At 67.9% G+C, this 13,920-nt stretch overlaps 2 protein-coding genes across 2 annotated transcripts; both read right to left on the bottom strand.

Moving 5' to 3' along the window:
* Positions 1 to 173: 173 nt before the first annotated feature.
* SPAG5 (sperm associated antigen 5) lies at positions 174 to 9,814 on the bottom strand. Its single transcript, XM_049803258.1, has 24 exons — positions 9,364 to 9,814; positions 8,954 to 9,055; positions 6,877 to 8,708; positions 6,604 to 6,796; positions 6,155 to 6,274; positions 5,931 to 6,023; positions 5,670 to 5,804; positions 5,233 to 5,352; positions 4,881 to 4,973; positions 4,492 to 4,626; positions 4,233 to 4,326; positions 4,039 to 4,132; positions 3,848 to 3,929; positions 3,280 to 3,413; positions 2,809 to 2,974; positions 2,469 to 2,640; positions 2,102 to 2,173; positions 1,823 to 1,946; positions 1,437 to 1,548; positions 1,128 to 1,208; positions 898 to 1,041; positions 643 to 717; positions 453 to 533; positions 174 to 352 (listed from the first exon to the last, which is right to left on the bottom strand). Exons 1-24 carry the CDS (start codon positions 9,385 to 9,387, stop codon positions 239 to 241), a joined length of 4,392 nt encoding a protein of 1,463 aa, XP_049659215.1. The 5' UTR covers positions 9,388 to 9,814; the 3' UTR covers positions 174 to 238.
* A 111-nt stretch (positions 9,815 to 9,925) lies between these two features.
* On the bottom strand, positions 9,926 to 13,920 carry RSKR (ribosomal protein S6 kinase related). Its single transcript, XM_049803259.1, has 12 exons — positions 13,743 to 13,920; positions 13,447 to 13,644; positions 12,573 to 12,656; positions 12,420 to 12,488; positions 12,170 to 12,239; positions 11,245 to 11,352; positions 11,031 to 11,071; positions 10,906 to 10,933; positions 10,712 to 10,801; positions 10,553 to 10,641; positions 10,371 to 10,481; positions 9,926 to 10,278 (listed from the first exon to the last, which is right to left on the bottom strand). Exons 1-12 carry the CDS (start codon positions 13,797 to 13,799, stop codon positions 10,057 to 10,059), a joined length of 1,167 nt encoding a protein of 388 aa, XP_049659216.1. The 5' UTR covers positions 13,800 to 13,920; the 3' UTR covers positions 9,926 to 10,056.

Genomic DNA, 13,920 nt, shown 5'->3' with positions numbered 1-13,920 from the left:
CAGTGGAGGTGTGCGGGGGTGGGTGCATGTCCCCCGCCAAGAAGGAGAGGCCCTGGGGTGACAGGGAGTTGTGCTCATAGCCCCGTGACAGGGACGAAGCGGGAGCAGCCGGTGCAGGCTGGACAAGTTGTCCCCACCCAAGGCACCAGGAGCTTCCTGCATCCATGCAGGGTGAAAGCCAACAAAACTTTATTCAATAAATAATTACAGCATTAAGAGGAAGGTTTCACGCTACAGGCTATAGCGGCTCAGCAACTTCCTTGCTGCCACTGGCTGGCTTCAGGCCCAAGTACCGCAGCAGGCTGTGGAGTTCCTGGCAGCCGGCTGCCACGTCAGGGACGGCCGACAGGACCTGGGGACAGTAGCAGCGTTAGTGACAGTGTTTGGGATGAGGGTTTTGTGTTGCTGCAGTCACAGCAAGGGTGGGAGTGAGGAACCACAACAAACCTCACCTCTTTCATCTTCTCCTGCATCTCCTCGTGGGTCCTCAGCATTTTCTGGGCATGACAGAGCCTCAGCTCCAACCCCTGGACCTGCAGTGAGAGATACCACCTGTCAGGAACCTGCCCCAAAATTGGGCAGGGACCAGCCCAGGATGGAGAGGGCACAAGAGCCAGGGCAGCCCCTTGGGGGTCCCCATACCTGCTCCAAGTACTTGTCGGAGAGCAGCAGATTCTCATCCTCTTTCTCCAGGAGCAGCAGCCGCAGTTTGTCCACCTGCAAAAAAAGCAAGCGCCGCTGAGACATCACTGTGGGGCAAGAGCCCTGGTGTAGGGGGGGCTCCCCCCTGCCATCGCACTGGTCGCCTGCTTGAGGACCGAGGGCTGGAGAGGTCCCCTGGCCACAGAGGGATGGTGACACGAGGAGCTTTCAGCCCCGGCAGCCCCCTGGCCTCACCTCCTGCCGCAGCAGGACTCGCTCCTGGACGTACACGGCATCCACCTTGGGCTCCTGCCCCCGCATCTCCTCCCACAGCACCTTGGCCTCCGTCTCTGCACGCTGGAGCGAGCGCTTCAGCTGGGAAACCTCTCCCTTCAGCCTCTGCGGGGGGGAGAGGAGATGCTGAGTGGGGTCCTGCAGCCGGCACCCCCCCAGGCATGCAGCTCAGCCAGGTCCCCGTCACACACCGTGACTTCCCCACTCTTGTCGATGAGTTGCAGCATCTTCTCTTCCTGCTGTTTCACCACGTCCTGCAGCTCCTTCTCGCTCTACGGGAGGGGGAAGAAGCAGTGTCAGGCAGTGCCCAGCCCTGGCCATCCACATCACCCCAGGTGGGAGCAGGTTTTCTCATGTTTGAGAAGGTCAGACGAGCCAGGAGCACCCATGGGGCATCGCCGGAGCCGGTCACCCAGATTTCTCTGTGTCCTAGATCAGCGCCCGTCCCAGTTTGGCTCTGCCCTGGGGTGAGCGCTGGCCCACTTCTGGCACCAGCTCACCTCTAGCTTGCCCCTCAGCGCCTTGTTCAGCTTGATGATGGTGGCAGCCTGGGCATCCATCTTCTCCTGGCTCTCGGTTGTCACCGTCTCCAGACGGAGCTGCAGATCGGAGCTGGGAGAGGACAGCGGTGCTGAGTGGGTGGGTATAGCAGCCGAGTGTGGTGCTGGCTACCAAACCCCCTCTAGGGCATCCACCAGTCCTGTGGTGGGAGAGGTCAACCCACCAGCCCGGCCAGCTGGAAAAAGCCCTTCTAGCCATGGCAGGAGAGGTCTAATCCAGGGCTGGGGACAGAGGCAGAGCCCAGACAGGCTGCCCGCAGGAGAGGCCATTCCCAGGAGAATGGTGCCTGTGCCCGGCCCTCAACATGAGCCCCCACTGAACTCACATCTCCATCTGCAGCGCCTTGAACTCGCTCTGCTCCAGCTCCTGGATGCGGGAGCTCAGCATGGTGAGGTCAGAGACCATGGCTCTCAGCTCCTTCACGCTTTCCAGCAGACCATCCTCGGGCTCTGCGGGCAGGGCAGAGGCTCATGAGTCGCATGGAAGAAACTGTCAGCCCCAGAGGACACGGAGCCAAGCGGGAAGGCATGCCTGCTCATTCCCCCCATGCAGGCAGCCCTGCAGCTTCAGAGCAGGGTTCAGGGCAGGGTGACAGCTCCAGTACCTATCAGCTTTGGTGTAGAGGCAGGTTTGTCCTTGGTAAATACACTCCCACCTCCGGTGGCTTCATCGACATCTGTGAGAGGAGAGTGCAGATGCGCTGTGCCCAGCCCTGCGTGCTGCAGGGAGCACGACCAGAGCTCACTCATACACCCATCCGCCCCGGGGAGCCCAGAGAAGACCCCTGACACTCGCAGCAGTAGTGAACCCCCAATCCATGGATGCCACAAAGGAGCAACCAGGGAATCCGCAGCGAAAGGCACTGGGATCTCCTCCACACACAGCACCAGCGCACATCCCCAGCATAGGAGGGAGGGATCTCCATCCCCATCCAGGGACCCCCAGCACCCAGATAGCGGGTGTCAGCTCACCTTTCCCCGACACCGCTTTCAGGACACTGCCCACAAAAGAGGGCCTGGCATGGTATGGGGTGCGGCATGCCGGCGTGCGGCAGGCGGGGGTCCAGGCACGGCGGGGTGTCTGCCAGCCTGGTGTCCGCGGAGCGGGGGTCCAGGCTCTGCTTCTCAGTGGGGCATCGTCATCCTTCAGAGGGGAGAGAGAACACGGTGCCAGAGCGCAGCTTGCGACAGCTTTGTACTGCCCTGGCGAGCCAGAGGGGGTCTCGAAGCCACACCATGAAGAGCCACGGGTGTCTGAACCCCCTCCCCCCCGGCCACCTTCTTGTCCTCGTCCCCAGGGCAGGGGTCCTACCTCCTCTTGTAGAGCAGCCCTGAGGCAGTCAGCGAGCTCCTGAAGCCGCATCTTGCTCTCGGTGATGTCCGTGGAGCACCAGGAGATTTTGTCTCTCTTGAGCTGCAAGTCGAGGAGCTCGGCCTTGGTGGTCTCCAGCTCCTTGCCAAGGGCAGCCTGCTCTTCCCTGCGGGATGGCATCAGCCTCAGCGGGAGCAGCGTTCTCCCTCAGTGGAGGATGGGGACGTTTCCCATGCCTGCCTCCTGCCATGACCCAGGGGTGGTGCAAACCCTACAGATTTAGGCAGCTTCCCCCAAGACGGGGTCTTGCTGGGCTTCCCCACAGCCTCTTCCACCCACCTGGGCAATCAACGCTTGGTTGGGGCAGCAGTGACCAGAACCGCGTCCCCCTGTGTGTCCCCACCCCCCAGGAGGGGCTCGATTTCCCAAAAACAGAGGGGTTCAAGTGAAGGTGGTGAGCGGGGTCAGTACCGCAAGCGCTGGTGGGAATCCATCAGCTCCTCATACTGCAGGCTACGCTCCTGCAGGGTGGTCAGCGTGGACTTCAGCCTGGCCTCTACCTCCAGCAGCTGCGTACGGGACATGCAGTTCTCCTGATCGAGGAACTAGAAGAGGGTGGGGGGACACGGCTGTGAGTGCCCAGGAAACCCGAGGGGGCCCCTTGGGACCCTCAACACAGTCACTCCCATGCCTCAGGGTGCCTTTTCTAGTTAGGTGCAGCTTTATCCCAGCAGACCAACCCCTGGAGACCAACAGTTTACGAGGGACATAGGAGAGGCTGGGGAATGGCACCACGCCTGCAGCCACAGGAAAATTATCCCAGAGAGCTGCCCAGCCCCCCCTCCCTGGGAATCACCGCCGGGCAGGATAGAGATCTGCGCTACGTGCGGGATGTCAACCACCCTTGAAGCGCTCATCCCCCCACCGCCTCCGCTGCAGGAGGGCTAATCCCGCTCCTGGCCGGCCGCCAGCGTTCCCGCGAGGCCGTGACGGGGGCCGGCAGCGCGTGATGGTGCGGGCAGGGTCAGGCAGCTCCTACCTCCCGGCACTCGGTTGATTCCCGCAGCTCCTGGCACAGCCCGTTGCACTCTCGCTGCAGGGTGTCCCTCTCCCGCGCCAGCCTGCGGGGATGGGATGGGGTCAGGGGGTGCCACGTTTTGGGGGTGAGGGGTGGCAATTTGGTGACTATGGTGGAGGGGGGCAATGCCCTGCCCCAGGGTTCAGACCCACCAGGCCATCTCCTCCCACTGTTCCTCATTCTCCTGCTGCAGCACATCCCGCTCCTGCTCCAGGCTGGCCAGATTCGTCATCAGATTGCTCAGGTCTACAAGGGGCAGAGCCGTCAGCGTGGGGGGGGGGGGAACGACACACGACAGGGGCAGCAGGGACAGAGCAGCTCCAACCCCCACGTCACCCACCCCTACCTGCGCTGAGGCGTGTGTTGGCCACCGTCAGCTGCTCCAGCTGAGCCACCGTGTCCCGCAGGGCCACCGAGGTCTCCTCCAGCTGGCAAGACACCTGCAGAGACACGGTGCCCTCCGGGCTCGCTTTGGGCTGCTCTTCCCCATGGGGTGTTCCCACACCAACAGACGCCCCAAGTCACCCCATGCCTGCCGTCAGCCAGGCTGCGAGGGAGCATCCCAGACACCCGCAGGCACCACTCAGCACCAGACAACCCCTCACCTCCTCCTTGGCTTGAAGAGCTTCGTCCGCTCGTTGCCTCATTGCATCCCGCTCCTCCAGGCAGCTCCGTAGCTTGCCGGGCACGCTCTCCAGCACAGCCCGGCACCGGGACACCAGGGCCCTCGCCTGCTCCCGCTGCGTTGGGGGAGAGATGGCATCGGGCAGAGCTTAGCATGGCACTGCCAGCCTCGGAGCCAGGGCAGCGCAGCCGTGCCGGCTGGTGGCACTGCCCCACTGCCCGACCAGGGACAGGTCTGGCAGCCGGGCTGCCCGCGGTGCCCAGGGCACAAAGTGCTCCGAAACAGAGTGAAGCGGCACCAGCTCGCACCACACCAGCAGGGAGGCGAGGGGCTGGGCCCGCCGCCAGCCCCCACCGGGACAGCCCTCACCTCCGCGTCCAGGGCTCTCCTTTCCTCCTCTAGATTTTCAAAGGTGATATCTATGAATTCCCGGAAAGGCTGAGCCTCGGCAGCCAGGGATGCCTGGGGGGTAGGAGAGATGGGTCAGCGCTGTTGTGGTTGAAGAGCCACGTTCAATGGCTGTGGAGGGAGGCAAGCGCCAGCCCCGAGGCCGGATCCGTGGCAGCTTCCCAGCAGCAGTGCCAAGAAACCTCTGGTGGACCCAAGCCCATCACAGACCATTGCTCAGAGCATCATCACCCAAGCTCAGGATGTGGGGATGCCCTTCCAGCCCCCAGGGACCCGGGTGGGAGGCAGCTGGAGGTGCCCACCCGTTCAGTACCTGCTGCTCGATGGCATCCGCCAGCAGCGTGCCCAGCTCTCGCTGGGATGCCAAGCTCTGGTCACGGGCACCGATCTGGGCGCTGGCGTGGGCGCGGAAGGTCTCCAGGAAGCGATCTCCCTGCCGAGGGAAAGAAGCTGCTCCAGGCACGGTGTCGCACGAGGGGCAATTCCCAGAAGCCATCCCCGCATACTGCTGCAGCCCAGGGCTCCTGCTCCCGGCGGGACACAGCCCAAGCCAAAAACCCATCCAGAGAGTTCCAGCCACTCCGGGCAGCCCCAAGCACTTCTGGCCTTCCAGGGCCACATTGGGCTTTCCCCTGGGATGCCAGGAAGACCTTCACCCCCCCAGAGATGGGCAGAGATGCAGGACAACCCATCAAAGGCACGGGGACAGCAGACCCTGCCCCGACCACCCCACCGGCTGCCCCTCTCTACCTCCTCCTTGGCTCGGAGGGCTTCATCTGCTCGCTGCCTCATGGCATCCCGCTCCTCCAGGCAGCTCCGCAGCTTGTTGGGCACGCTCTCCAGCACGGCCCGACACCGGGACACCAGGGCCCTCGCCTGCTCCTGCTGTGAGAGGAGATGGCACCAGGAGGCACCAGGTATAGCCAACAGCTGCCGTGTGTTCCAGCAGCACCAGCATCTCCCAAATCCCAGGGGCAAGGGGGGGCCAGCCTGGCCGCATTGGGCACTCACCTCCTGGGCAAGGGCTCCCTGCTCATCCTGCAAGCTCTGAAAGGAGGCATCTACGAGGCCCCGAAACAGGAGGCACTGCTTGCTCCAGGCACTCTGGGGAAGGGACAAAGGCACCGGTGCTCAGGCAGCGCTCCCAGAGGTGGCACAGGCAGCATCGGGCACACACGTGCCCTGCCCAGCTGAGACCCGGCGCACTCAACACACGCCAGCCAGCCGAGACGCACCGTTCCCGCGGCAGCCAGCTCCAGCTCCCGTTGCAGGTCCCGTTCTGCTCCCCGCTGCCGCTGCAGAGCCTCCGTTTTCCTCCGCAGCTCAAGGTAGAGGTTGCAGTAGATCTCTTCCTCCTAAGGGCATCCCGGCAGAGGGGAGGGGGCTTCGCACCAGCCCCGTTCCACCCCGGGGTCCAGCGAGAGCCGGTTAGCCATGACAGCTCCCATCCTCCCCCCCACGTGTGCCAGGGATGTTTCCCCGCACAAAGGGTTCAAATCCAGCAAACTCAGCGGGTTGAGCCAGGCGCGTGATGCCGTGCCATGCCGCAGCAGCACCGCTTTATTTCCGCTCCACCGGCTCACGGTCTAGCCGGGGCCACCATCCCGCTGGCGGCACGTGGGCACTGTCACGGCACCGAGGCCGCAGGGAACAAGGGTGGCATCGCCCCCGCGAGGACTCTTACCCCTTTGGGGTGGGTGATGTCAGTCTGCGTGAGTGCGTCCCTCTGCTCGGCCGGCCCCACACCGGGCAGCGGCCGCTGGCTCTCCTGCCAGTCGCGCAGCTGGAGCGAGAGGGCTTCGATGATGATGAGGGTGCTCTCCAGCCGCCCCTCCAGCTCTGGCCGTGGCAGGGACTTCAGCTGCTCCCGGGGACAGCTGGGGACAGAGAGAGGACTTGGGGCAGGGACAGACCACAGGTGACAGCCCTGGCTGGGTGGGCACGTCCCCACACTTACTGCCAGAGCAGGGAGTCTGTTTCGGCAGCGCTGTCCTTGGCACAAGGGAGGCCGCCCGCAGATGTGTTCATGCTCTTATCCCGCAGGTCCCGAGGGGTCATGAAGGTGCCGGCGGCCGCGGTGGCCACGGGGGTGACGCTGGTGCCGGCGGCCGCGGTGGCCACGGGGGTGACGCTGGTGCCGGCGGCCGCGGTGGCCACGGGGGTGACGCTGGTGCCGGCGGCCGCGGTGGCCACGGGGGTGACGCTGGTGCCGGCGGCCGCGGTGGCCACGGGGGTGACGCTGGTGCTGATGTCCTGCCGTGGCAGAGGCAGGCTGTTCCGTAGGGAATCCAGCAGGGACGAGGCGTTGAGGCTCTTCTCCAGCCACACCAGCGGCAACACCCAGGAGATGGCACCCTGGGCCACCTCAGGCGAGGGGACGGGGGTGGCCGTTGCCTCTGACCTGGCAGGCTCCGACCTACACGCCTCGGTGGGAGGGAGCCCGGGGGTGCCCTGCTGTGGGGGGGCAGGGGACTCGGCTCCCTCAGGGGTGCTTTGGCAAGGTAGGGAATCAGCACCCCCATCTCCAGCCAGGGCCTCGGCGGCCACGGGGCTGCAGGAGAGGTCGGCGGGTGCCGCTCGCCACCCGTGGAAGGGGGCTTCCTGCGGGGTGGAGCTGGTGCCGGGGGGCCCTGGGGTGCAGGAGGCCAGGCTGGTGCTACCAGGGGACCTGGGGTTGCAGGGTGCTAGAGGGGTGCTGCCTGGGGAGTTTGGAGTGCAAGGCACAGAGCTGATGATGTCGGGGGGTCCTGGGGTGCAGGGTGCTGGGCTGGTGCTGCCAGGGTGCTCTGGGGTACACAACCCCGGGACAGGGCTGCACAGGGGGGCTGGTACGGTGTGGCTGGGGGGCTCTGGGGTGCTGGGCCCTGGGATGGAGCTGCACAGGGGGGCTGGCACGGTGCTGCTGGGGGGCTCTGGGGCGCTGGGCCCTGGGACAGAACTGCACAGGGGGGCCGGCACGGTGCTGCTGGGGGGCTCTGGGGTGCTGGGCCCTGGGATGGAGCTGCACAGGGGGGCTGGCACGGTGCTGCTGGGGGGCTCTGGGATGCTGGGCCCTGGGACAGAACTGCACAGGGGGGCCGGCACGGTGCTGCTGGGGGGCTCCGGGGTGCTGGGCCCTGGTATGGAGCTGCACAGGGGGGCTGGCACGGTGCTGCTGGGGGGCTCCGGGGTGCTGGGCCCTGGGACAGAGCCGCACAGGGCGGCTGGCATGGTGCTGCTGGGGGGCTCTGAAGTGCAGGACCCCAGCATGGGGCTGCACGTAGGGGCTGGCACGGTGCTACCGGAGGGCTCTGAGGTGCTGGGCCCTGGGACAGGGCTGCACAGGGGGGCTGGCACGGTGCTGCTGGGGGGCTCCGAAGTGCAGGACCCCGGCATGGGGCTGCAGAGGGGGGCTGGCACAATGCTGCTGGGGGGCTCCGGGGTGCTGGGCTCTGGGTCAGGGCTGCACAGGGGGGCTGTCACAGTGCTGCTGGGGGGCTCCGGGGTGCTGGGCCCTGGGGTGGGACTACCAGGCGGCTCTGGGATGGTCCTGCTGGGAGGCTCCAGGGCACTGGGCGCCAGGGTGGGATTGCTGGGGGTCTCAGGGGCACCAGGCTTCAGAGAGGGAGTTCCGAGGGGCTCCAAGGTGCTGGAGCTTAGGGTGGGGGTCCCTGGGGTGCAAGGCACTAGGGTGGTGCTGCTGGGGGGGAGCAGGATAGCACTTCTGGGGCGTCCTGGGTTGGAGGGCACTGAGATGATGCTGCTGGGGGGGCCCCGGGTGCAGGATACTGGGGTGGCGCAGTCATGGTCCTACAGGACATTTGGGGGGGTAGAGGGGGTCAGGGCTGCCCTGCCCTTCCCCCCAACACCCCATAGCCGTTTGCCCCAGTCTCCCCATTTCCCCCAGCCCAGTAGATACACTTATCCTCCCACCACCCTGGTACCCCCCCCCCCCCCTCCTCCCTCCCAGTATCCCCAGTTCCGGTACACCCCAGCACCCTTCCCTGTTCCCTTCCCCGCTGCCCCCCAGCCCGTCCCGGTTCCCCTGCACCGACCTTGAGCCGCAGGCGGCGGAGCAGCGGGGTGAGGGTGGTGCGCTCGGCGCCCGGCTGCAGCCGCAGCTCCTGCAGGGGGGGGCGCCAGGGCCGCTGCTGCCTCTGGGGGGGGGGGTTGGGGAGAAGCACCGGGGGTCACCGGCGGCACCACCGGCAGCACACTCTCCCCTGTATACATATATACCGGCAGCGCTCCGGCCTGCACCGGACCCACCGCCTCCCGGCCAACCCCCCACGGTCGCAGCCGCCACGCCGGGACCCTCACCCCCCCACCGGGACCCTCACCCCCCCACCGGGACCCTCACCACACCCCCCACCGGGCCGCCCAAACCGGGCTGCCCAAACCGGTGTCCCCCCTCCTCCCCGCCCGCCCCGTGCTGACCCCTCCCCCGGTCCCGGACCGCACTCACGGTAGGGGTCTGGGCAGCCCGCATGGCCCCGGTCCCGCTCTCCGGTCCCGGTCCCGGTCTCTGTCCCGGTCCCGGCTCCGGTCCAGGTCCCGCCGTTCTCCGCGCGCCGCCCGTTTGAAAACCACGCACCGCTCTGATTGGCTGCTCCGCGCACGCGTCACTCCGCCGGAAAGGTTTGTTAAAGGCGGGGCTACGCCAGGCGGTGGGTGGGGGAGTGGGCGTGTCTGAGGGTGAGGCCCCGCCCCTACGGCGCTATGTACAGCGCCGAGCACGGGGCGCGTCGGGAGCGCGCAGCCCGTCGGGGACGCGCAGCCCTTGGAGGTGGGGGGAACACACGGACAGACAGGCCCAGCTCCCCCCATCCCCCCCCCCCCAATCCCGGGGCTTCCCCAGCGGCTACCCCGAGGGAACCAGCCCTGCACGGCCCCCCAGACCTGCCCCGACCCCTACCCGAGGGATGAGGAGGGGAAACCAGCCCCGCACACCCCCCTGAGGGTCCCGCTCTCCCCCGCAGGAGTCAGGGCAGCACCCACAGCGGTGCCCGCGGCTCTCGGGTTTATTGCTCCCGCGGGGAGAGGTACAGCGTTGGGGTAAGAGGGACCCGGCCCAGCAGGGTCCGACCCGCTGCCGGGGTAAGGGGTGGTGGGGGGGGGGTTGTCCCTGAGCGATGTCGGGGGTCCCAGCCACGGTGGCTCAGCCAGGCCAAGGCCGGCCCGGGGAGACGGCGAGGTCGCAGTCGAAGTCGGCGAAGGTGGCGGGATCGGGTGGGGGCTGCTCGAGGGGGCGCGGGGCCACCGCCATCGCCACCGGGTCCTTCTGCAGCAGGTCGGCGTCGAAGGCCACCCCGCGGAAGAAGGGGTGGCCTTGGAAATGGTGGAGGTAGCGCAGGCGGCGCAGGGGGTTGTGGCACAGCAGCTGGGGATGGAGGGAGGACAGTGAGCGGTGAGGACCCCGACATCCAGTCCGGGGGGCCAGCAGGGACCCCAAAATCCAGGTGGAAGGGTTACCTCGGCAAGCAGCCGGGCCAGTGCGGGGCTGAACGCGGGTGGGATCTCGTAGCTGCTCTCCTTGACGCGCTCCAGCATGGCCACATGGTCCCCTGCCGGTGCCACAGGGAACTGGGGGGGCAGGGAGCAGATTTAGGGGCTCCATGGGGTGCCCATATTAAGCCCCCCGCCGTGGTCCTCACCTCCCCGCTGGCCAGGGCGAAGAGCAGGACTCCCAGGGACCACCAGTCGGCTGTGTGGCTGTAGGGCCCCCCGCTCAGCACCTCCGGGGCTGCGGGGATGAGCGGGTGAGTGCCTGGGGGGTCCGTGCCCCCCACCGCAGCCCCCCGCTGCCCCCTTACCCATGTACTGCAGGGTGCCGCAGATGGTGTGGGCTCGCTCGCCCCACCGCAGGTGCCGGGAGAGGCCGAAGTCGGTGAGCTTGAGGTGCCCTGTGGGGCGAGACACCGCGTGGGGACCCATGGACGGGGTGTCCCACTGGACGGGGTGTCCCCACGAATGGGGCGTCCCCAAGCCAGTGCCACCAGACTCTTACCTCTCTCATCCAGGAGGATGTTCTCCATCTGAAACGAGACAGGCGCTGGGGTGGCCTCTCCATCTTGGGGGGTTTGGAGACCCCCCCACCCCATCCTCCGGCCCCCCGGCCCCGCTGCCACCCACCTTCACATCTCTGTGCATGATGCCCAAGTCATGGAGGTACACTGGGGAGAAGACAGAGCCGTCGGAGTGGCGGGTCCCCTCCCGGCACGGTGCCCGCTGCCACCCCCACGGCACCCCGCAGGCAGCTGCCCACCCCCAGGAATGGCTGAGCCTGCCCGCTGGTCTCCATCAGTGGGGACAGTGGGGACTGTCCCCGGCACGGCAGGCCACTTACCCAGAACCAGCACCAGCTCGGCTGCAAACAGGCGGACGGTGGCTTCGGCAAAGTGCCCGGCGGCACGCCACAGCGCGTGCAGGTCTCCGGTGCTGCAGTAGGTGCACACTGCCGGGACGGGCGATGTGCCTTACCGATGGGCTGCCCTGCGGGGCCGGGCTGGCACGAGGGGCAAGGGCACCGGGGTGGCACGGGCACGGGGAGCCTGGTGGGTCACTGGGGCCATGCACCAAGGTGATGCAAGCAGTGGGGCCATAAGGGCAGCGAGGTGGCACAAGCACCAGGACCACGCTGGCACCAGGACCACGGACTAAGGTGACATGGGACCACGCCGGCACCAGGACCACGGACTAAGGTGACATGGGACCACACTGGCACCAGGACCACGGACTAAGGTGACATGGGCACGACTAAGGTGGCACAGGAGCATGCAAGTACCAGGGTCACGTACCATGGTGACATGGGCACCAGAGCCATGTGGCCACTGGGAACACACAAGCACCAGGGCCACGTGAACTCCAAGGCGGCACAGACACCATGGCCACACGGGTACCAAAGTGACACGGTCCCCGGGATCACACAGGCACTGGGAACACGCAAGCTACGTGGGCACCGAGGTGGCACGGCCATCAGGGCCACCGGGGCCAGGCAGGGACCAGGGCTGGGGTGCCTTATTCACCCCCGTGCTGGTCCCTGCCCCACTGTGCCTCATCCCCATCCCTGTCCCCCCCTGTCCCTGTCCCCGCGCTGGGCGTGGGGTGGGAGCCAGCAACCGAACGCCTGGATCCCCACGGGGCAGCGGGCAGCACGGGGGGAGCGTGCGCGTGTGCGGGGACACGTGTGCGGGCGGCGGGGACACGTGCGCTGGCGGGGGGGGGGTGCGGGGGGGGGGCTGGGGCGAGCCCGTGGGCAGATGGTCACTCACTGATGAAGAGGTGGCGCTGGCCCTGCCAGCTGTCCCCCAGCCCGTGGACAAACGGGTGCCTGACCTGTCTCTGGGGACACAAAGCAGAGAGGGTGAGCGGCCCCCCGGGGTGGGGGGGGGGGCCAGGGGGGGCCGGGGACCCCGCTCCTGCCACCCTCCCTTCACAGCTCTGGCGGCCTCCTGCCATCCCCACGGCCACCTTGACCCCCCCCCCATGGGTTGGGGTCCCCCCTGGACCCCCCAACCTAACCTGGATGCTGACTTCTTCCTTGCACTGCTTGAGGGTGTCGCGGCGCAGCACCTCCACTTTGGGGACGACCTGTGGGGGGGGATGAGGGGCCGTGGGCGGGGGGGGGGGCAAGGGCAGGTGGGAGCACCCACGGGCCCCAGGGGCAGCACCCACCTTCACGGCGCAGACCTTCTCCCGCCCGCAGTCCAGCACTTTGAGGATGGTCCCGAAGGAGCCTTTGGCCACGAAGCCCAGAATCTGGGGGGGTTTGGGGGGGGGGGGGGGGGCAGGGGCTGAGCACCCCACAGAGACGGGTCTGGGGTGCTCAGGGTGGGGCAGGGTCCTGCGTGGGGTGAGGTGGCACAGGGCACCCAAGGCAGGCGGTGGGGACGCATGGGGACCAGGAGGACCCAATAGGGACCCCAGTGGGATGCATGGGGACCCAGTATGGGGCACATAGGGATGGGGGACAGGGACACGGGGACCCCAGCAGGGCGGTTGTGGATGCTGGCGGGAGGCACAGGACCCCGGTAGGACACACGGGACCCCGGTAAGACGCCTGGGGACCCCATTAGGGTGCAGAGGGACCCCATTAGGGTGCAGAGGGACTCGACACGGGGCACAGGGACACCCCCGCCGGGGGTAGAAGGAGACCGGGTGGGACGGTCGGGGGACGCCGGTAGGATGCACAGGGACCCGGCACGGCGTGCGAGGAGAGCCGGTAAGACGGTCGGCGCTCCCGGTAGGACGGCACGGGATGTACGGACGGCGCGGGAGGACGCTCGGGAAGGATACACGGGGCGCTGGGGGACCCCGGTAGGACGTGCAGGGACCCCGGTAGGACGTGCAAGGACCCCGGTAGGACGTGCAGGGACCCCGGTAGGACGTGCAGGGACCCCGGTACGAGGTGCGAAGGGGACCCGTTAGGGCGCTCGGGGCTGCCAGGGCGGGGATGCTCTTGGCGCCCCGGGAGGACGGTCGGGAACCCCGGTAGGATACACCGGGACCCCGGTAGGAGGGTGGGGGGTGGGGGGCCCCGGGACGGCACCTTGAGCTGCTGCTGGCGGGCGGAGGGGCGGACGGGGAACTCCGGCAGGAAAAGCGAGACGAGCTGCGGCAGCGGCCACCCGGGCAGCGGCGGCTCCTCGGCGGGGCCCCGCGGGGCCAGGGCGAGTACCGACCCCGGTACCGGTACCGGCCCGGCGCGGCTCAGCAGCGCCCGCACCCACGACCCCACGGCGCGGCTCTGCGGAAACCGGGGGCAGAGTCAGCGGGGGGGGGGGGGGACACCGGGACCGGGGCGGGGGACGGACACGACACCCCCGGGGCCACCGCCGCACGCACCTGGGGGGGCCGCACCGGGGCAGGGGCCGGCCCGGGGCCGCTGCTCGTTGCTCCCATCGCGGCGCCGCCGCCGCCACGGCCGCGCCCCGGGCCCGGGCCCCGGTAATCCGCCGCCCTTACATAATCCCGCCGCCCCGCCCCGCCCCGCCCCGCCCGGGGGCGACCACCCCCCGCCCCG

Source organism: Accipiter gentilis, chromosome 6 (assembly GCF_929443795.1).
Source record: "Accipiter gentilis chromosome 6, bAccGen1.1, whole genome shotgun sequence".
In the NCBI taxonomy this organism is placed as follows: Eukaryota; Metazoa; Chordata; class Aves; order Accipitriformes; family Accipitridae; genus Astur; species Astur gentilis.
Note: the sequence above shows the minus strand (reverse complement) of the source record. Positions and strands in the feature narration are given on the sequence as shown.

Excerpts from the sequence above, each read along its gene's own strand:
- SPAG5 (XM_049803258.1), bottom strand. The coding sequence starts at position 9,387 with ATGCGGGCTGCCCAGACCCCTACC. Across the intron at positions 5,805-5,930 it reads AGGGAGCCCTTGCCCAGGAG|CAGGAGCAGGCGAGGGCCCT; the intron begins GTGAGTGCCCAA and ends CTCCTCTCACAG. Across the intron at positions 1,947-2,101 it reads CTCTACACCAAAGCTGATAG|AGCCCGAGGATGGTCTGCTG; the intron begins GTACTGGAGCTG and ends CCCTGCCCGCAG.
- RSKR (XM_049803259.1), bottom strand. The coding sequence starts at position 13,799 with ATGGGAGCAACGAGCAGCGGCCCCGGGCCGGCCCCTGCCCCGGTGCGG. Across the intron at positions 12,489-12,572 it reads AGAAGGTCTGCGCCGTGAAG|GTCGTCCCCAAAGTGGAGGT; the intron begins GTGGGTGCTGCC and ends CCCCCCCCACAG. Across the intron at positions 10,802-10,905 it reads CATCCTCCTGGATGAGAGAG|GGCACCTCAAGCTCACCGAC; the intron begins GTAAGAGTCTGG and ends CTCGCCCCACAG.